This window comes from Heterodontus francisci, chromosome 3, assembly GCF_036365525.1.
Source record: "Heterodontus francisci isolate sHetFra1 chromosome 3, sHetFra1.hap1, whole genome shotgun sequence".
Classification (NCBI taxonomy): Eukaryota; Metazoa; Chordata; class Chondrichthyes; order Heterodontiformes; family Heterodontidae; genus Heterodontus; species Heterodontus francisci.
In genome coordinates this window covers 172,967,683-172,988,592 of record NC_090373.1, presented here as the reverse complement: position 1 = coordinate 172,988,592, position 20,910 = coordinate 172,967,683, and the positions used below count along the sequence as shown (strand labels likewise).

At 44.1% G+C, this 20,910-nt stretch overlaps 1 protein-coding gene across 3 annotated transcripts in view; it reads left to right on the top strand.

Annotated features, from left to right (window-relative positions):
* Nucleotides 1-3,840: 3,840 nt before the first annotated feature.
* The window catches only part of LOC137364463 (regulator of microtubule dynamics protein 2), a 192,937-nt gene continuing 175,867 nt past the window's right edge, over nucleotides 3,841-20,910 (top strand). For all 3 annotated transcript variants that reach the window (XM_068027670.1, XM_068027674.1, XM_068027669.1), the window contains exon 1: nucleotides 3,841-4,425. In XM_068027670.1, the coding sequence (XP_067883771.1) occupies nucleotides 3,956-4,425 (470 nt within the window). In that variant the 5' untranslated portion in view covers nucleotides 3,841-3,955. The remainder of the gene's footprint in view (nucleotides 4,426-20,910) is intronic.

Sequence of the window (20,910 nt, the reverse complement as noted above, 5' to 3'; positions counted from 1 at the left end):
CGCAGGCGACTCTCACGCCCTACGCAACCACATCCCACGGATAAATAAAATTCTAGCAGAAATATCCGGATAAGAGCAGAACCTGTAGATGGAAAACCCGAGCAGAACCTTTGCTTATTTTTCTATCTCTCCTCAGTTCAAGGAGAGCTATTGCAACCCCACTGGCAGCCATTGTAAATTGAATTATTCAAACAGATTACAAATCAACCACGGACCTATTACTATGTTTGGCTCAGAACCACATAATGTTACAGATTGCTCTTGGTTTATTAATGTCATCTGAAGAGTGTTATAATCTTGGTTATTATCTATGTAATATCTTTCACCATCTGAAATAGATAACCTGTTGAAATTCAAAGCCATTGATTTAGTGAAGAAAGTGCACTCTGAGATCTGTGGATGTTTATATGGAGCAAAATTCAAGGCTGAGGTATTTATCAAGACCAGTAACCATGCAATCTGGATATTTGCCACCAGAACAAATGTTTTACAGTTGAAATTCAAGGTTCCTTTATCTCAGAGGTTAAGGCTGAATCTGCACGAAAAATAATAGTAATGATTTTAGCATTTAGCTATCTCTGCCACGTTTCACCTTCATGACATTCTGATTTAGTCAAGAGGCCAAACCAGTCTAGCGATTTCATGTCTTTGTGTCTATCATCATTCTGTTCTATGACAGCTGACTAGAGGCAGACAATGGCCCAGATTTTGCAGTGGTAATAACAGCGAAACTGTCAGCATTCACTGTAATTACTCCTCTGAAACTGACAACAACTTCTGGAATCCGCACATGCACAGTTAAACACGGAAATCTGGAAGTTGCTGTCAGGGATTCCACACTTCTCCATAGAGTGTGCCAATGAAGTATCTGGACTGCAATCATTGAGACTGCCATCATTGAACTGACAAGAATGGGCCCTTTTACATTGTTAGTCTCGCAGTAAAAGCTCTTAAAAAAGTTATACCTTGTTGAATAAAATGTAACCTGGCTTTCAATGGCGTACTAAGTTCATAATTACTGCTCAACAGCCTCACTGGCCTTGAAAAGCTAATTTCATATTTGTAGATTGCCAAATTTAATTATATTAAAAAGTTCCATATGTTATGAAAATAATTATTTCAAAAAAGTTTATGATCGTTTGGTTTCTCCCTTAATCCCATGTGTATGTCCCAATCATTTATTTCGCCCTCTGTAAAATTTAATTAGAAGTGATGCATAATCAATATTAGTGGCTGCTTACCCTGCTTGATGAGATAACTGTTTGCTGGATACCTGGAGATTCCCTTGACTTGGCGCAAGATGACAATTTGTAAGGGGAAATCCACACCAGAGAATACTATATCTTTGTGGCAACTTTCTTCAAGGCCAGCAGTAAGTGCCATAGCTTTACCGCTGACTGTGAAATCTAGGCCTATGTGGGGTGGAGTAAGTCTTCCACAGATTTCTTTCACCCCTCTTCCCAAGTGTTAAGAGGCGAGACAACTACAAGATCTAACTTGACCAAAAAAACAGCTGAACCTAAATTATCTGCACAATTGAATTATGATTTTAGGAGTATATTACTCCATTGCTACTACTACAAAGCCACCTTTATATTTTGACTTCATCTCCTCTGGAGATTTTCTCCCCACTTTAAAGCTCCTCACCCCAACAGCTGCTTTTATCTGTTTACAAAATAAACAAACGGGCTGTACTGATCGATCTATTAGGGTGGATATTAATCCCACTGCATGGTTGAAACTGGACAATTAACATGGAGTAGTGGATTTACCCACTGCTTCTCCACACCAATCTGGCCAACTGCATTTTAAATTGCAAGCAGCAAGGCCATCCACATAAGCCAGTGGGACCCTCCTCAAATAAGCAAATCCACTCCAATCATGTCATGTCACAATTTGTCATTTTAATCTGAGCCCTGAGCAGGAGTGGCTTCCCTACCAGACCAAACCTACTAGGAACCTGATCTAGGGCCAGAAGAGGCCCAGAAAGTATTTATTTAAAACAAAAACAAGAAATGCTGGAATCACTCAGCAGGTCTGGCAGCATCTGTGGAAAGAGAAGCAGAGTTAACATTTCGGGTCAGTGACCCTTCTTCGGAACTGACAAATATTAGAAAAGTCACAGATTATAAACAAGTGAGGTGGGGGTGGGGCAAGAGATAACAAAGGAGAAGGTGCAGATTGGACCGGGCCACATAGCTGACCAAAAGGTCACGGAGAAAAGGCAAACAATATGTTAATGCTGTGTTGAAAGACAAAGCATTAGTACAGATTAGGTGTGAATACACTGAATATTGAACAGCAGCAAGTGCAAACCTGAAGAAAAACAACCTGAAAAAAACAGTGGGTAAGCAAACTGAACAAACTAAGATGAAATGAAATAAATGCAAAAAAAGATTGTAAAAAATGTAAAAAGGAATGTAAAAAAAAGGAAGAAAAAATAACTAAAAATGAAAGTAAAATGGGGGGCTGTCATGTTCTGAAATTATTGAACTCAATGTTCAGTCCGGCAGGCTGTAGTGTGCCTAATCGGTAGATGAGATGCTGTTCCTCGAGCTTGCGTTGATGTTCACTGGAACACTGCAGCAATCCCAGGACAGAGATGTGAGCATGAGAGCAGGGGGGAGTGTTGAAATGGCAAGCAACCGGAAGCTCAGGGTCCTGCTTGCGGACTGAGCGGAGATGTTCCGCAAAGCGGTCACCCAGTCTGCGCTTGGTCTCCCCAATGTAGAGGAGACCACACTGTGAGCAGCGAATACAGTATACTACATTGAAAGAAGTACAAGTAAATCGCTGCTTCACCTGAAAGGAGTGTTTGGGGCCTGGGATAGTGAGGAGAGAGGAGGTAAATGGGCAGGTATTACACCTCTTGTGATTGCAGGGGAAGGTGCCCTGGGACGGGGACGAGGTGGTGGGGGTAATGGAGGAGTGGACCAGGGTGTCGCGGAGGGAACGATCCCTTCGGAATGCTGACAGGGGAAGGGAGGGGAAGATGCGACTGGTAGTGGCCAGTGGGCCAGTTTCCTTGTGGGCTAGAAGAAGCAGGTATGCTTAGCCTCCAGACCCCTCAGGGAAACCTGTGGTTTCCCATGCCTCGGCATCCCCCATGCCACGATATCAACTTCCCCTTCTAAAGTCCTCCAATCGACTTAGCTTGTGCCGAGGATTGATCCCACAGGTCCTTGTTGGCTCCTCCCAACAGAATTATTGCTCATCAGCCAAATGGTGATTCTTGCAGGGTTCAGGTGACTGTCCAATCTTAGATAAGGAAATGAAATCTGGGACTAAAACTTACCACTATGTCCAAGCTTTTGGTCACCCTGCCTAATATCTCATGTGGCTTGGTGTCCAACTTTATTTGCTCACGTTCCTGTGAAGCGCCTTGCAACGTTTCACTATGTTAAAGGCCCTATATAAGTGCAAGTTGTTGTTGCGTAAAGAAGAAATGCAGCTGAGTCTTTGATTATAGCCAAAGCCATCACATCTAAGCAGTTGGTCCCTGGGGCAGAGTGGTACACGGAGCAAAAAAAAACACCAGTGGGGTATAAAAACACTGCAACGTTATTGTGCAACATGTTTGTAAATACACACAAATTGTTTTCCTATAGTGAAATACAATATTTCATTTGCAGGCCAACAATTCTGGTAATGCCAATACCTGGTTTAAAATATACCTGACAGTGAGTGCTCAGTGAACATTCGCCTCCTGTATCATCATTGAAAATAGATTCATGGAGCCAGCAGAACAAAGTCTCCAGTGGGCGGTTATGAATCCCGCCTGATAACAGAGTGGGGGGAAAAAATACTTTGTTGTTAGAACTAATAAAGCGAGTAGGAGAGCTGAAGGGGGAGGGACACACACACTCACATAGGCCCAGCTGTTGTCGGTTGGACTTGGAGTTGCGGCCGCCGCTCGCGCTCAGTTCAAACAGGCCGGAGTCCGGCGCTCGCGGACATGGCGCAGTCAACCGACCGCAAAGCCCTGGCACTGGGCTTGTTAGCAGGGGCCGGTATCACGCTGGCGGTCGCCTGGTACCGAAGAACCAAGAAGAGCAACAGCAGCATCTCTGGAGTGAGGAGCCTGACACAGTTTCACAACCACTTAAAAACCTCGGGCTCCGGGGGGGAGTGGGGCCCGCTCTCACCACGGCAGGCCGACATCTTGGAGAAGCTCAACGAGCTGATCCGCGGCCTGGAGGAAGTGAAGAGCGAGGTGCAAACCCTGAAGGAGGCCGTGCCTCGCTTGGAGGAACGGGTGCGGAGAGAGTTGGGCGCGGAGCGGAGTCCGAGAAAGCGAGGCAGCCCCGGCCACACAGCGTCCAGGAAGAGGAAGAGGAGCGAGTGGGCCCCGGAGGACGGAGAAGGAGATGCTGCAGCTGCTGGAGATGGTTCTCCGAGCTCTGAGGAGGTGGAGAGTGAAGGAGGGTGAGGAATTGATCTCACTTACATTTTATGTACGCATTAGAGAAAAGTCCGGTTCATTTCTTTCAAAAAATTGCAGATTTATTGATTTGGTAAATGACTGGCCTATTGATACTCCAAAATTCACTAGATTCCAGAATGACCCCGACTGGTTAAGGTAGCAAAGCTGCTATTCAAGAAACGAGGGAGAGAGAAAGCATAGAACTAAAGGGCAGTTAACCTCACATCAGTGGTCAGCCAGGAAAATGCTAGAATTAGGGACATGGCACTTAGAAAATCATAAACAGGCAGAGTCAACACGAATTTATGAAAAGGACAAAAACAAGAAATGCTGGAATCACTCAGCAGGTCTGGCAGCATCTGTGGAAAGAGAAGCAGAGTTAACGTTTCGGGTCAGTGACCCTTCTTCGGAACTCCTTCGGAATTTTGCTTTTATTTATGAAAAGGACATTGTGTTTGACAAATCGGTTAGAGTTTTTGAGGGAATAACTAGAAGTTTTTCCAGCAGTTGGTAGGGAAAAAGACAAAAGCGCAAGGGGAGAGCCAACTGTGTAACAGCCCCGACAAACACATTTTTCTGCAGCACCTGTGGAAGAGCCTGTCACTCTAGAATTGGCCTTTATAGCCACTCCAGGCGCTGCTCCACACAACACTGACCACCTCCAGGCGCCTACCCATTGTCTCTCGAGATAAGGAGACCAAAGAGATGAGGGAACAAGTGGATATAGTGTATTTAGATTTTCAAAAAGGGTTTAATAAAGAGCCGTGCAGGAGGTTATTGCACAAAATTAGGGTGCCTGGGATTGAGGGTAATATACAAGCATGGATTTTTCTTTCATTCATTCATGGGGGGTGTAAGCATTGCTGGCAAGGCCAGCATTTATTGATGGTGGGAGAGTTAGCGATGGTAATGCCATTGAATGTCAAGGGGATTCTTGGATTCTCTCTTGTTGGAGATAGTTATTACCTGGATACAGGTGTGGTGCTGGAGGATTGGAGAACTGCTAACGTTGTACCTCTGTTTAAAAAGGGAGCTAGGGATAGACCGAATAATTACAGGCCAATCAGTCTAAACACAGTAGTGGGCAAATTATTGGAATCTATTCACAGAGACAGGATAAACTGTCACTTAGAAAGGCACAGGTTAATCAAGGATATTCAGCATTAACTTGATCACATTTTTTGAAGAAGTAACAAGAAAGAGAGATGAGGGTAGTTGAGTTGATGGGATCTCCTTGGATTTTAGCAAGGCTTTTGACAAGGTCCCACATGGCAGACTGGTTAAAAAAAAATCCCACGGGATCCAGGGACATGCAGCAAGGTGGATACAAAATTGGCTGAGTGGCAGGAAACAAAGGGTAATTGTTGACAGGTGTTTTTGCGACTGGAGGTCTGTTTCCAGTGGTGTTCCGCAGGGCTCAGTACTGGGTCCCCTACTTTTTGTGGTATGTATTAACGATTTGGATGGAAATGTTGGGGGCATGATCAAGAAGTTTGCAGACGACACAAAGATTGGCTGTGTGGTAGATAGCGAGGAGCATAGCTAGGCTCAGGAAGATAATGCTGGTCTAATCAGATGGACAGAAAAGTGGCATCCAACCTGGAGAAGTGTGAGGTGATACATTTGGGGAGATCAAACAAGGCAAAGGAATACGCGATTAATGGGGAAATACTGAGAAGTGTAGAGGAAGTGAGAGATCTTGGCGTGGATGTCCATAGATCCCGGAAGGTAGTAGAATAGGTCGATAAGATGGTTAATAAGGCATATGGAATCCTTTCCTTTATTAGCCAAAGGTATAGAATATAACAGCAGTGAGGTTATGCTGGAACTGTATAGCTCGTTGGTTAGGCCACAACTTGAGGACTGTGTGCAGTTCTGGTCACCTTATTACAGAAAGGATGTTATTGCACTAGAGAGGGTACAGAGGAGATTTACGAGGATGTTGCCAGGACTGTAAAAATGCAGCTATGTGGAAAGATTGGATAGGCTGGGGTTATTCTCCTTGGAACAGAGAAGGTTGAGGGGAGATTTGATTGAAATGTACAAAATTTTGAGGGGCCTGGATAGAGTGGAGGTGAAGGGCCTATTTACCTTAGCAGAGAGGTCAGTGATTAGGGGGCATAGATTTAAAGTGATTGGTAGAAAAATTAGAGGGGAGATGAGGAAAAGATTTTTCACCCAGAGGGTGGTGGGGGTCTGGAACTCACTGCCTGAAAGGGTAGTTGAGACAGGAACCCTCAACTCATTCAAAAGGAGTCTGGATATGCACCTCAAGTGCCGTAATCTGCAAGGCTACAGACCAAATGCTGGAAGGTGGGATTAGAATGGGGGTGGATCGTTTCTCGGCCGGCACAGACATGATGGGCCAAGTGGCCTCTTTCTGTACCTTAAACTTTCTATGATTCTATGACACTTGTGTGGTGCGAATGTTATTTGCCACTTATCGGCTGCATGTGGGCTTGGACTGATTCAGTATCTGAGGAGTTGCAAACACTGCAATCATCAGCAAACATCCTCACTTCTGATGTTACGTTGGAGGGGATGTCATTGATGAAGCAGGTGAAAATGTTTGGATGCTACGCTGAGGAACCCCTGCAGCAACTTTCTGGGGCTGATTGAGAGAATTGGATAGCAGACAGAAAACAGAGAATAGGAATAAATAGGTCATTTTCAGGTTGGCAGACTGTAACTAGAGGAATAACCTCAAGGACCAGTGCTTTACAGTCTATATCAATAACTTAGATAAGAGGGCTAAGTGTAATACATCTAAGTTTGCTGACAATACCTTCGCACTTAATTTTGTAAGCTGTATGGAGGATGTAAAGAGGCTATAAAAGGATGTAGACAGGTTAAGTGATTTGGCAAGAAATTGGCAGATGGAATATAATGTGGAGAAGTGTGATGATGTCCACTTTAATGGGAAAATAGAAAAACAGGATATTTTTTAAGGAGTGGGAGACTGGGAAATGTTAGTATTCAGAGGGACCAGAATGTCCTTGTATATGAATCTTGGATAGTTAACATGCAAGTTGAGCAAACAATTGGGAAAACACATAGTATGTGAACATTTTATTACAAAAGGCTTAGAAACATAGAAAATAGGAGCTGGAGTAGGCCATTCGGCCCTTCGAGCCTGCACCGCCATTCATTATGATCATGGCTGATCATCCAACTCCGTAACCTGTTCCCGCTTTCGCTCCATATCCTTTGATCCCTTTAAACCCAAGAGCTATATCTAACTCCTTGAAAACATACAATGTTTTGGCCTCAACTGCTTTCTGTGGTAGCAAATTCCACAGGTTCACCACTCTCTGGGTAAAGAAATATCTCTTCATCTCAGTGGCGCAGTGGTTAGCACTGCAGCCTCACAGCTCCAGGGACCCGGGTTCGATTCCGGGTACTGCCTGTGTGGAGTTTGCAAGTTCTCCCTGTGTCTGCGTGGGTTTTCTCCGGGTGCTCCGGTTTCCTCCCACAAGCCAAAAGACTTGCAGGTTGACAGGTAAATTGGCCATTATAAATTGTCACTAGTATAGGTAGGTGGTAGGGAAATATAGGGACATGTGGGGATGTTTGGTAGGAATATAGGATTAGTATAAATGGGTGGTTGATGTTCGGCACAGACTCGGTGGGCCGAAGGGCCTGTTTCAGTGCTGTATCTCTAATCTAATCTAATCTCAGTCCTGAAAGGTTTACCCTGTATCCTTAGACTATGACCCCTGGTTCTGGACTCCCCCACCATCGGGAGCATCCTTCCTGCATCTACTCTGTCAGGTCCTGTTAGAATTTTATAGGTTTCTATGAGATCCCCCTCACTCTTCTGAACTCCAGCGAATATAATCCTAACCGACTCAATCTCTCCTCAGACGTCATCAGATCTCATAGAAACCTATAAAATTCTAACAGGACTTGACAGAGTAGATGCAGGAAGAATGCTCCCGATGGTGGGGGAGTCCAGAACCAGGGGTCACAATCGAAGGATGCAGGGTAAACCTTTCAGGACTGAGATGAGGAGATATTTCTTTACCCAGAGAGTGGTGAATGTCAGTCCCGCCATCCCAGGAATCAGTCTGGTAAACCTTCGCTGCACTCCTTCTATAGCAAGAACATCCTTCTTCAGATAAGGAGACCAAAACTGCGCACAATATTCCAGGTGTGGCCTCACCAAGACCCTGTATAATTGCAGCAAGACATCCCTGCTCCTGTACTCAAATCCTCTCGCTATGAAGGCCAACATACCATTTGCCTTTTTTACCGCCTGTTGCACCTGCATGCTTACCTTCAGCGACTGGTGTACGCGAACACCTAGGTCTCATTGCATATTCCCCTCTGTTTATAGCTGTTCAGCTAATAATCTGCCTTCCTGTTTTTGCTACCAAAGTTTATCCACATGATACTGCATCTGCCATGCATTTGCCCACTCACTCAACTTGTCCAAATCACCCTTAAGCCTCTCTGCATCCTCCTCACAACTCATCGTCCCACCTAGTTTTGTGTCATCTGCAAATTTGGAGATATTACATTTAGTTCCCTCATCTAAATCATTAATATATATTGTGAATAGCTGGGGTCCTAGCACCGCTCTCTGCGGTACCTCACTAGTCACTGCTGCCATTTGCAAAAAGACCCATTTATTCCTATTCTTTGTTTCCTGTCTGCCAACCAATTTTCTATCCATCGCAATGCACTACCCCTCAATCCCATAATTTTGCTTTAATTTTACATGCTAATCTCTTATGTGGAACTTTGTCGAAAGCCTTCTGAAAGTCCAAATAAGCCACATCCACTGGCTCCCTCTCATCAACTTTACTAGTTACATCCTTGAAGAATTCTAGTAGATTTGTCAAGCATGATTTCCCTTTCATAAATCCATGCTGACTCTGTCCGATTGTACCACTGTTCTCCAAGTGCTCTGCTATAAAATCTTTGATCATGGGCTGCAGAATTTTCCCCACTACCGACGTCAGGCTGACTGGTCTATAATTCCCTGCTTTCTCTCTACCTCCCTTTTTAAATAATGGGGTTACACTGGTACCCTCCAAACTGTAGGACCTGTTCCAGAGTCTATAGAATCTTGGAAGATGACCACCAATGCATCCACTATTTCTAGGGCCACTTCCTTAAGTACTTTGGGATGCAGACCCCAGGCCCTGGGTATTTATCGGCCTTCAATCTCATCAATTTCCCCAACACCATTTCTCCATTCATACTGATTTCCCTCAGGTCTTCCCACTAAGCCCTGTGTTCCCCAACATTTCTGGTATGATATTTGTGTCCTTCTTTGTGAAGACAGAACCAAAGTATGCATTTAGATGGTCAGGCATTTCTTTGTTGCCCATAATAAATTCCCTTGTTTCTGACTGTAAGGGACCTACATTTGTTTTCACTAATCTTTTTCTCTTCACATACCTATAGAAACTTTTAGTCAGTTTTTATGTCCCCTGCAAGCTTGCTCTTGTACTCTATTTTCCCCTTCTTAATCAATCCCTTGGTCCTCCTTTGCTGAATTCTAAACTGCTGTCAATCCTCAGGTCTGTTGTTTTTTCTGGCGAATTTATATGCCTCTTCCTTGGATCTAATGCTATCTCTAATTTCCCTTGTAAGCCATGGTTTGGCTACCTTTCCTGTTTTAGTTCTGCGCCAGACAGGAATAAACAATTGTTGCAGTTCATCCATGTGCTCTCTGAATGTTTGCCATTCCCTTTCCACTGTCGTCCCTTTAAGTAACGTTTCCCAACCCATCATAGCCAACTCGCGCCTCACATCTTCGTAGTTTCCTTTACTAAGATTCAGGACCCTTGTCTCAGAATCAACTATGTCACTCTCCATCTTGATGAAGAATTCTATCATATTATGGTCGCTTATCCCCAAGGGGTCTTGCACAACTAGATTTTCAATTATTCCTCTCTCATTACACAGTACACAAAGAACAAAGAAAATTACAGCACAGGAACAGGCCCTTCGGCCCTCCAAACCTACGCCGATCCAAATCCTCTATCTAAACCTGTCGCCTATTTTCTAAGGGTCTGTTTAGTTTAGTTTAGAGATACAGCACTGAAACAGGCCCTTCGGCCCACCGAGTCTGTGCCGACCATCAACCACCCATTTATACTAATCCTACACTAATCCCATATTCCTATCACATCCCCACCTGTCCCTGTATTTCCCTACCACCTACCTATACTTGGGGCAATTTATAATGGCCAATTAACCTATCAACCTGCAAGTCTTTGGCATGTGGGAGGAAACCGGAGCACCCGGAGGAAACCCACGCAGACACAGGGAGAACTTGCAAACTCCGCACAGGCAGTACCCAGAATCGAACCCGGGTCCCTGGAGCTGTGAGGCTGCGGTGCTAACCACTGCGCCACTGTGGTCTGTATCTCTTTACTTCCTGCCCATTCATGTATCTGTCTGGATACATCTTAAAAGACGCTATCGTGCCCGCGTCTACCACCTCCGCTGGCAATGCGTTCCAGACACCCACCACACTCTGCGTAAAGAACTTTCCACGCATAATCCCCCTAAACTTTTCCCCTTTCACGTTGAACTTGTGTCCCCTTGTAATTGAATCCCCCACTCTGGGGAAAAAGCTTCTTGCTATCCACCCTGTCTATACCTCTCATGATTTTGTACACCTCAATCAGGTCCCCCCTCAACCTCCGTCTTTCTAATGAAAATAATCCTAATCTACTCAACCTCTCTTCATAGCTAGTGCCCTCCATACCAGGCAACATCCTGGTGAACCTCCTCTGCACCCTCTCCAAAGCATCCACATCCTTTTGGTAATGTGGCGACCAGAACTGCACGCAGTATTCCAAATGTGGCCGAACCAAAGTCCTATACAACTGTAACATGACCTGCCAACTCTTGTACTCAATACCCCGTCCGATGAAGGAAAGCATGCCGTATGCCTTCTTGACCACTCTATTGCCCTGCGTTGCCACCTTCAGGGAACAATGGACCTGAACTCCCAAATCTCTCTGTACATCAATTTTCCCCAGGACTTTTCCATTTTCTGTATAGTTCACTCTTGAATTGGATCTTCCAAAATGCATCACCTCGCATTTGCCCTGATTGAACTCCATCTGCCATTTCTCTGCCCAACTCTCCAGTCTATCTATATTCTGCTGTATTCTCTGACAGTCCCCTTCACTATCTGCTACTCCACCAATCTTAGTGTCGTCTGCAAACTTGCTAATCTGACCACCTATACTTTCCTCCAAATCATTTCTGTATATCACAAACAACAGTGGTCCCAACACGGATCCCTGTGGAACACCACTGTTCACACGTCTCCATTTTGAGAAACTCCCTTCCACTGCTACTCTCTGCCTCCTGTTGCCCAACCAGTTCTTTATCCATCTAGCTAGTACACCTTGGACCCCATACGACTTCACTTTCTCCATCAGCCTACCATGGGGAACCTTATCAAACGTCTTACTGAAGTCCATGTATACGACATCTACAGCCCTTCCCTCATCAATCAACTTTGTCACTTCCTCAAATAATTCTATTAAGTTGGTAAGACCCAGTCTGGGATGGCCCATTCTCTAGTTGGTTCCTCAACGTATTGATCCAGAAAACCATCCCATATACACTCTAAGAATTTCTCCTCTACAGTATTGTGACTAATTTGTTTTGCCCAATCTATATGCAGATTAATATCACCCGTAATTACAAATGCTCTTTATCGCATATGTTTCTAATTTCCTGTTTAATGCCATTCCCAACATTACCACTGCAGTTTGGGGGGGTCCATTTACAACCCCCACTAATGTTTTTGCCCCTAGTGTTTTTCAGCTCTACCCATACAGATTCCACATCATCAGAGCTAATATCTTTCCTCGCTATTGCGTTAATTTCCTCTTTTAACCAGCAATGCAACTCCACTACCTTTTGCTTTTTGTCTGTCCTTCCTAAATACTGAATATCCCTGGTTGTTCATTTCCCATCCCTGGTCACCTTGCAGCCATGTCTCCGTAATCCCAACGATATCATACCCGTTTACATCTATTTGCATGATTAATTCATCCACTTTATTGCGAATGCTCCACGTGTTAAGGCACAAAGCCTTAAGGCTTGTCTTTTTAACATTACTTGTCCCCTTCCCACTATTTTTCACTGTGGCCCTGTTTGATTCTGGCCTTTGATTTCTCTGCCTATCGCTTCTTATTCCCCTTACTGTCATTTGTTCTTATTTTTGATCCCCCCCTCCTCTGACTCCTTGCAAAGGTTCCCATCCCCCTGCCATTTTAGTTTAAACCTTCACCAACCACTCGAGCAAATACTCCCCCGAGGACATCTGTCCTGGTACTGCCCAGGTGTAACCTGTCCAGTTTGTCCTAGTCCCACCTCCCCCAGAACCGGTCCCAATGTCCCAGGAATCTAAAACCCTCCCACTCACACCATCTCTGCAGCCATGTATTCATCCGATATATCCTGCTATTTCTACTCTGACTAGCACATGGCACTGGTAGTAATCCTGAGATCACTACCTTTTGAGGTCCTACTTTTCAACTTACTTCCTATATTCTGCTTTTCAGACTGCATTTTTTTTTTTACCTATGTCTTTTGTACCAATGTGTACCACGACCATTGGCTGTTCACCCTTCCCCCTTCAGGATGTCCTGTAACCGCTCTGAGAAATCCTTGACCCTTGCACCAGGGAGGCAACATACCATCCTGGAGTCTCTTTTGCGGCCACAGAAATGCCTATCTGTTCCCCTTACAATTGAATCCCCTATAACTATTGCATTCCCACACTTTTTACTCCTCCCCTGTGCAGCAGAGCGAACTGTGGTGCAACGAATTGGGCTGTTGCTGCTTTCCCCTGAGAGGCCATTCCCCCCCAACAGTATCCAAAGCGGTATATCTGTTTTGCAGGGGAATAGCCACAGGAGATCCCTGTACTGCCTGCCTAGTCCTCTTGCTGTGCCTGGTGGTCACCCATTCCCTTCCTGCCTGTGGGATCTGAGCCTGCGGTGTGACCACCTCTCTATATGTGCTATCCACGATACTCTCCGCCTCGTGGATGCTCCACAGTGTCCCCAGCTGCTGCTCCAGCTCCGCAACCCGGGCTTCCAGGAGCTGCAGCTGGAGACACTTCCTGCACACATGCTGGTCCTGGGCACTGGAATTGTTCCCTGCTTCCCACATGGAGCATGAGGAACACTCCACCGCTTTGAGCTCTCCTGTCATGTCTTAACCCTTTAAATTAAACCTTTTCGAAGATCTTAATATCAAATAGTATCAATTACTCTGGGGCCCTTCTTCCCTGGTCCTCGTTACTACAGAACTCCCTAAAAAAACGCTACTTACTATATATGATAAACTGTAAACCTTTCTTACCTTAGATACTTGCCCAGCTATTTAGAGCTATTCCCTCACAGCAGTGACTCACCAACCAATCACCTTGCAGCTTTCCTGTGACGTCGCTGTTGGCTTTTTTTTTTCAAAACTCCAGTGCGCCTGAAGAGGTCCGACTGCTCTCCGCTCCTGAAGGAGTATGAGAGTGAAGAAGTCTTGCTATAGTTGTATAAGCACCTTGGTGAAACGACACTTGGAGTGCTGTGAATAGTTTTGGTCTCCTTATTGAAGGAAGGATGTACTTGCCTTAGAGGGAGTGCAATTAAGGTTTGCTAGATTGGTTCCTGGGAAGAGGGGATTGTTCTATGAGGAGAGATTGTGTATTCTAGGCCTATATTCCTTAAAGTTTAGAAGAATGAGAGGTGATGTCATTGAAACATATAAAATTCTTAAGCTGCTTCACAGGGTAGATGCTGGGAAGATGTTTCCCCTGGCTGTGGAGTCTAGAAATAGACCTCACGGTCTCAGAATAAGAGGTCGGTCACTTAGGACTGAGTTGAAGGAAAATATTTTCACTCAAAGGGTTATGAAACTTTGGAGTTCTCTATCCTAGAAAGCTGTGGATGTTTAGTCATTGAGTATATTCAAGCCCAATAGATTTTTGCATGCTAAGGAAATCAAGGGATATGGGGATTGTGCAGGGAGGCAGAGTTGAGGTAGAAGATCAGCTTGAAGGGCTGCATGGCCTATCCTCCTATTTCTTATGTTCTTAAAATATACTCTTAAAAAAAATTACATTCCACCCAATATGCTTTAAATTGTGCCATCTCATTCTGCTTCAATTGCTACCAGCATCAGCGATAAATTTGTAGCTGCCTAAGTTTAACCAGCACAGCGGATTCTCTCCAGGCACTGGAATGTAGTTAGAATGCTACCACAAGGAGAAGTTGCAACAAATAGCATATATTAAGTTAAGGAGTAGCTAGAAAAACACGAGGGAGGAAGGAATAGAACATTATGCTGAAGATAGAGCTGGAGGAGGCAACAGAGTTACGGAGAGGCAAGGCCATGGAGTGATTTGAAAATAAGGATGAGAATTTTAAAATTGAGGGGTTGTTGCCAGACTGGGAGCCATTGTATGGGGGTGATGGGTAAACATGAGCAAGTTAGGATACAAGCAGCAGAGTTTTGGAAGAGCTCAAGTTTATGATATTGGAATAGTCAAGTCTGGAGGTAACAAAGGCATAGATGAAGATTTCGTCAGCAGATGAGGTCAGGCAGGGATAGAGTTGAGCAAAATTGCAGAAAATGAGCTGGGCGGACTTGGCGATGGTGCATATATGTGGTTGGAAGTTCATCTGTGTGTTAAACATGACAGCAAGGTTGTGAACAGTCTGGTTCAGTCGCAGACTGTTGCCAGGGAGAGGGATGGAGTCGGCACCTAGGGAATGAAGTTTGTGGCAAGGACAGAAGACAATGGCTTCAGTATACACAATATTTGGTTGGAGGAAGTTTCCACTTATCCAGTACTGGATGTTAGATAAGCAGTTGATAAATCAGAGACAGTGGAGGTGTCAAGAGAGGTGAGGTAGAGCTGGGTGTCATCAGAATATGGAACCTTCTTATGTGGTTTCGGATGATGTTGCCATTGGCAGCATGTTGCTGAGAAATAGGAGGAGCAAGGATAAATCCCTGGATCCATAGGTAACTTTCTGGGAGTGGGAAGAGAAGCCATTGCAGGTGATCACTGGCTAAAACTGGATAGATAGGAATGGATCCAGGCAAGAGCAGTCCCACCTAGATATACAATGGAGGAGAGGTGTTGGAAGAGGATGGTGTGGCCAACCATGTCAAAGGCTGCAGACAGGTCAAAAAGGATGAGGATGGATTATTTACCTTTGTCACAGTAACATAGGATGTTATTTATGACTGAGGGCTGTTCCAGTATTGTGGTGGGGCAGAAACCTGATTGGTGGGATACAAATGGCGAGATAGGAGAGAAACTATAGGAAGATGCAAGTTCAGGGCATAAGCAGGGAGGAGCCTTGGGGAAATTTGGACCAGAGGGAAAGGAGGGAGGGAAGCAGTAGAATCAAACCCTTTTACAATTTTAAAGACCTCTATCAAGTCTCCTCAGTCTTTTTTTTAATAGAGAAAAGAGCCCCAGCCTTTTCAGTCTTTCCTGATAGTTATACCCACTTTGTTCTGATACCATGTTTGTAAATCTATTTTGCACTTTTTCAGTGGTTCTATATCCTTTTTGTAGTATGGAGACCATAATTCCTGCAGTTTTGTTGCATCAGCCGCACAAACTACTCCATTACATTCTGTTGTCACTGCAGAAAGTGTTGATGGGAGACTTACAAAATCTGATAGATTAGCTATCTATTCATTGGCCAGAATTGGCTGAATAATATAGGCACCAAAGTGGAACAACATTTATGATGTTGGTCTGACACTGGATAATTATTGTGTTTGGCAGATGTTTAATATGTTTGCTATATATAGAAAAGATACAAATATAATTTACAGTTTAGAAAATAGGAATAAAACTTCGGCCCGCTTTTTACTTACTTAAAATGATGTGCTACAGTAATGTCATAAAAGACATTAGCTGTTTAGTCTGTGATCTGCAGCATGTGATATAGCTGTTTGTGTTTAAAACATTCAAATAGCTAAGTGCCAAATAGTTCTGCTGAAATGTTTTATGATGGTTAGTATATCTGATGGACCAAACAATACAGCACTTTATATGGTGTGTGCTCCTCACTTTGCCCAACCATTGTCCTTGTAGGAGAGGTGCACTGTGGCTGTAAGATGTGATCGTATTTTTTTGTAAAGTGAATCTGGGCTGTGATACTTGGAGGAATGGCTGAACATGCGTGAGGGAGAGCAGCAAGGTCTTTTGTCAATGCACTGGAAGTCTTGGTGCAAGACGTGGAGAGAAGGAAAGGCATCCTGTATCTGCAAAGGAGCAAGCATGAGGTAATGGAAACAAGTGGCAGAGGTCAATGTGAGGAATTTTGCTATAAGAACATGGATGCAGTGCAGGGGGGAGTTTGATGGTATGATGTGAGTTGTTAAGATGACTGAATTCAGATTCAAATGGCATATCCTATCGATTGCACCATGAACCTCATCCACAGCTCAGTTCACTAAACCCCCATTACCCACCAAAAATTTCTATCAATCAGTACTAAACCCTTCAGTTAATTCATATGTTTTACTTCACCTGCATGCACTTAACACTGTTGCAAGCCTTGCACCCATAACTCACAGCTTGCACACACTGGCAGCAATTCAACCCATCAGCCACATCACCCAGACAAATTGCAGGACATTCAGTGATTCATTTTCCTCTTGCAGGAGAATGGCGTGTAACAGGAGTTGGCAAAAAGAACTGGAGGAGGACAAACGTACCTACATGTTTTAACTCGCATGGAGGAGACAGTCCTGGCCATCATTGGAAGGGACATCACTGAGGCATGGCCACTAGCAAGGCTGGAGGGATCATTCATGAGGGTATCTGCATACCTAATTCTCCTCCTCTCAATGCACTTCTCCATCATCCCACATTTTCTTCTAACTTAAACTGCAGATGATGTAGGCGCACACTTCTTGCTCTCTCCTCTCCCCTCGCTACACCCAGGGCTTGTCCCTTTTTCCAGCTCAGAGACTAGAAGAGGGATCTACATGCGGTGAGACACCGAAAGTATCCGCACAGAATAGCGCAGGTGGTGGTTCGCTGGAAGGTGAGGTCGCTAGTTCTGCTGTAGAGGAATCAGATGAAGACTTTGATGGGTCACTGACCAGAAATGTTAACTCTGCTCTTTCCACAGATGCTGCCAGACCTGCTGAGTATTTCCAGCATTTCTTGTTTTTATTTCAGATTTCCAGCATCCGCAGTATTTTGCTTTTATTTTATTGAAGACTTTGATGGGTCAGGCTATATAACAAGACTGATGATGGGTTTACATAAACCAAATTCTTGGTGCACTGGAATGTCTGTACATAATGTCAAGGAATATGGAGGAGTCCAGCACCAACTTGGTATAGGGCTTTTTACAGAACTTGGTGCCCATCCTTTCCAGAGGTGGGCATCTACATCAACACGCCTGTGAGACCTACCATAATGCAATGTCTGATGGCAGAACTTCCATTGCAACACAAAAAACATCCATTGCAGCACAAACAGTTTCAATCAAAGATCTGAGTGCTGCAGTGGAAGGTCAGAGTGCTGCCATCATGGCTCTGGATACCACTGTTCAAAGGGGATTCTAGGACATCACAGGAGTTTTCAGAAAATAATTAAAAAGGCTAATGGAATGCTAGCCTTTATATCTAGAGGATTGGGGTATAAAGACACAGAGATTATGCTGCAGCTGTACAAAACCCTGGTTAGACCCCACTTGGAGTACTGTGAGCAGTTCTGGGCATCACACCTTAGGAAAAATATATTGGCCTTGGAGGGAGTGCCATGTAGGTTTACAAGAATGATACCTGGACTACAGGGGTTAAGTTACAAGGAGAGATTACACAAATTAGGCCTGTTTTCGCTAGAATTTAGAAGGTTAAGGGATGATCTGATCGAAGTCTTCAAGATATTAACAGGAAAAGACAGGCTAGATAAAGATAAACTATTTCCACTGGTTGGAGATTCTAAAACTAGGGGGCATAGTCTAAAAATTAGGACCAGACCATTCAGGAGAGATGTTAGGAAGCACTTCTTCATGCAAAGGGTGGTAGAGGATACGAACTCTCTCAAACAGCAGTTGAAGCTAAAAAAGTTGTTAATTTTAAATCTGGGATTTTTGTTAAGCAAAGATATTAAGGGATATGGGCCAAAGGCAGGTATATGGAGTTAGGTCACGGATCAGCCATGATCTCATGAATGGCGGGACAGGCTTGAGGGGCTGAATGGCCTACTCCTGTTCCTATCTTCCTATGTTCCTATGAGTTCATCAATCTGTTCTCCAACCGACAGATAGAATTGTTGATGTACTGCACTTGGTGAGTGGCAGTGGCGCCATTGAACACAAACCTGTTGTTCTTTCTCAGGATAGAATTCCTACTCCTACCCCTGCTACTCTGTGAGTGCCGTTCTTATTGCCTGGCAGCCAGCCAGTACGGACTGCTGTAGTCAGGCAGTGAGGTTGCAGGCTGATAATGGGCCCTCTAGGCCTAGAGCTGCTTGAGATCACCCTCCAATGTTATCTACATCTCAGTTGAAGGATAGCAGCTTTCCACCACCCATGTTGCAGCAACTGGGGGAGCACTAAGATAGTGTCATGCCCAGTAAAAACACATCATATTCCTACTTTTAATATACAAACTTTATTCAATGTGGACTCTTCGAAATTGACTTTTCCTTTTTTTAAAAAAAAAAAGTGGACACTGTTGTAAAGATGGTCACCAAAGGTCAGATGACCTGGCTTGTGTATTCGAACACTGCCTCACTGTCTCGAAAGGACAAAAGGATACACTCCAGACTAAGAGATGTCGACTACACCCATTCTGCAGCCATCAAGAGACATTCCGGAATTGAATGGTTTTCTTCTGTGACGAAGAAGTTGCAAAGTAGCCACATCATAACAAAATGATACTCGTCCAGACATCAATAGATAACCATGAATTCCTGGTATTGTGTCGTCACACCAGGGGAGAACGCCATGTGTCAAATAACAAATGCTAATATGAATTTTTACCTTAAAAGACAACTCTCCAAAGAGAGAGAGAGAGATCACAACAACATCACAGAAAGAAGTCCAGCCAGTGGCTGTGGAAAGATCCAGCCTAAAGAAGAAGCAGCAGCCCTGCTGCTAAATCTGCACTTGAACAGGTGCAGCAGCAAACTGAAAGTGACCACCGCCTCCAGTCTGGTATCTTAACCAGAGAAATCTACAACAACTCTATGTGTTCAAGACTACAAACACCCAGACCTGTACCTTTAAAAGAGACTGCCCTACTTAGAAGATTTAACAGATTTACCGTAAACCACAAATATCTACCACGCCTTGACCTCTTACCCTTTACCTTCTATCTATTTTCTCTTGAGAGTGCATGGGAGAGTGAATGCATGTTTGAGTGGTGTAGTGCACCTTTTGGGGAATGAATATTGTTCAATAAATAGTTAATCTTCTGCTTTAAACCTACAAGGGAACCTGTCATTTGTCTGTTTATTTGACCCTAAAAACTTATCATTTTAAACAAAACACGATTACGGTCAGTTGAGAGGTGAACAGTGGGAACCGCCTACACCCCTTACCACCTGTCCGTAACAATAGTGTAACGGAGACCCCACATGCCACATGGAAATATTAATTTCGTTGTATGGAACTTTGCCTGAGACTTTTACTGGACATTATTATAAATAACTTTTAGAAAGCAGAACAGAGCAGCTAAAGATGGCCACACATGAATTTGCACATGAAAAGCCAAAGGCCGACTGGAGACAGACGTGATTACCCAGTCTAGTTAGAACAATGGGAGTGCTGTCTGATTAAATTACTTAGAATGGTTTTGTCAATGTTGATCGTCAACAGCCATCGCCACCAATTGAGTTTGAAAGAGCCAAACCCCCCCCCTCCCCATCAAGTATGTCTGAACAGCCTTGAATTTCAAAGATCATTCCAGAAGGTGCTGTTTCAATCAAAGAGGTGGTCACATGACATGACTGCCTGTGTAACTCAGTTTGTGAATTGTGCCTCAGAAAGATAGGAACTGAACTGCAGGGAAGGAACATCTCTCTCTCTCTCCCTCTCCAGCAAAGCCTTAGGGAAGCCTCGGCTGCAGCTAAACCTCAAATCTACAGATCCTTGCAGTCAGCAACAGAGAGGACATGGATAAAGCCTCTCTTCGGCCTTCTAGAACCAGAGAAGCAAGCCCAAATTGTGCATGTGGCCCAGCGAGATCTTCAAGGCGTTAATTTCAAGTGAAGACACTGAGACTCAGTATTTAAATTCCATTTTTATTAAGGATTTTACTTCAACCTCCCAACTCTGTTTTTTCTCTGTAATCTATTTGTATGTGTGCACCTCTCGTGTGAATGTGAGTGTATGGATGCGTCGCGTATTTTAATAATTTTAACCGTGGTTTAGAGTGATAAGGTTAATAAACTTAAATCTTTTTTGTTTAACTCAAGAAAACCTGTAATTCATTTGCAGTTATAATTAGAGGAACAG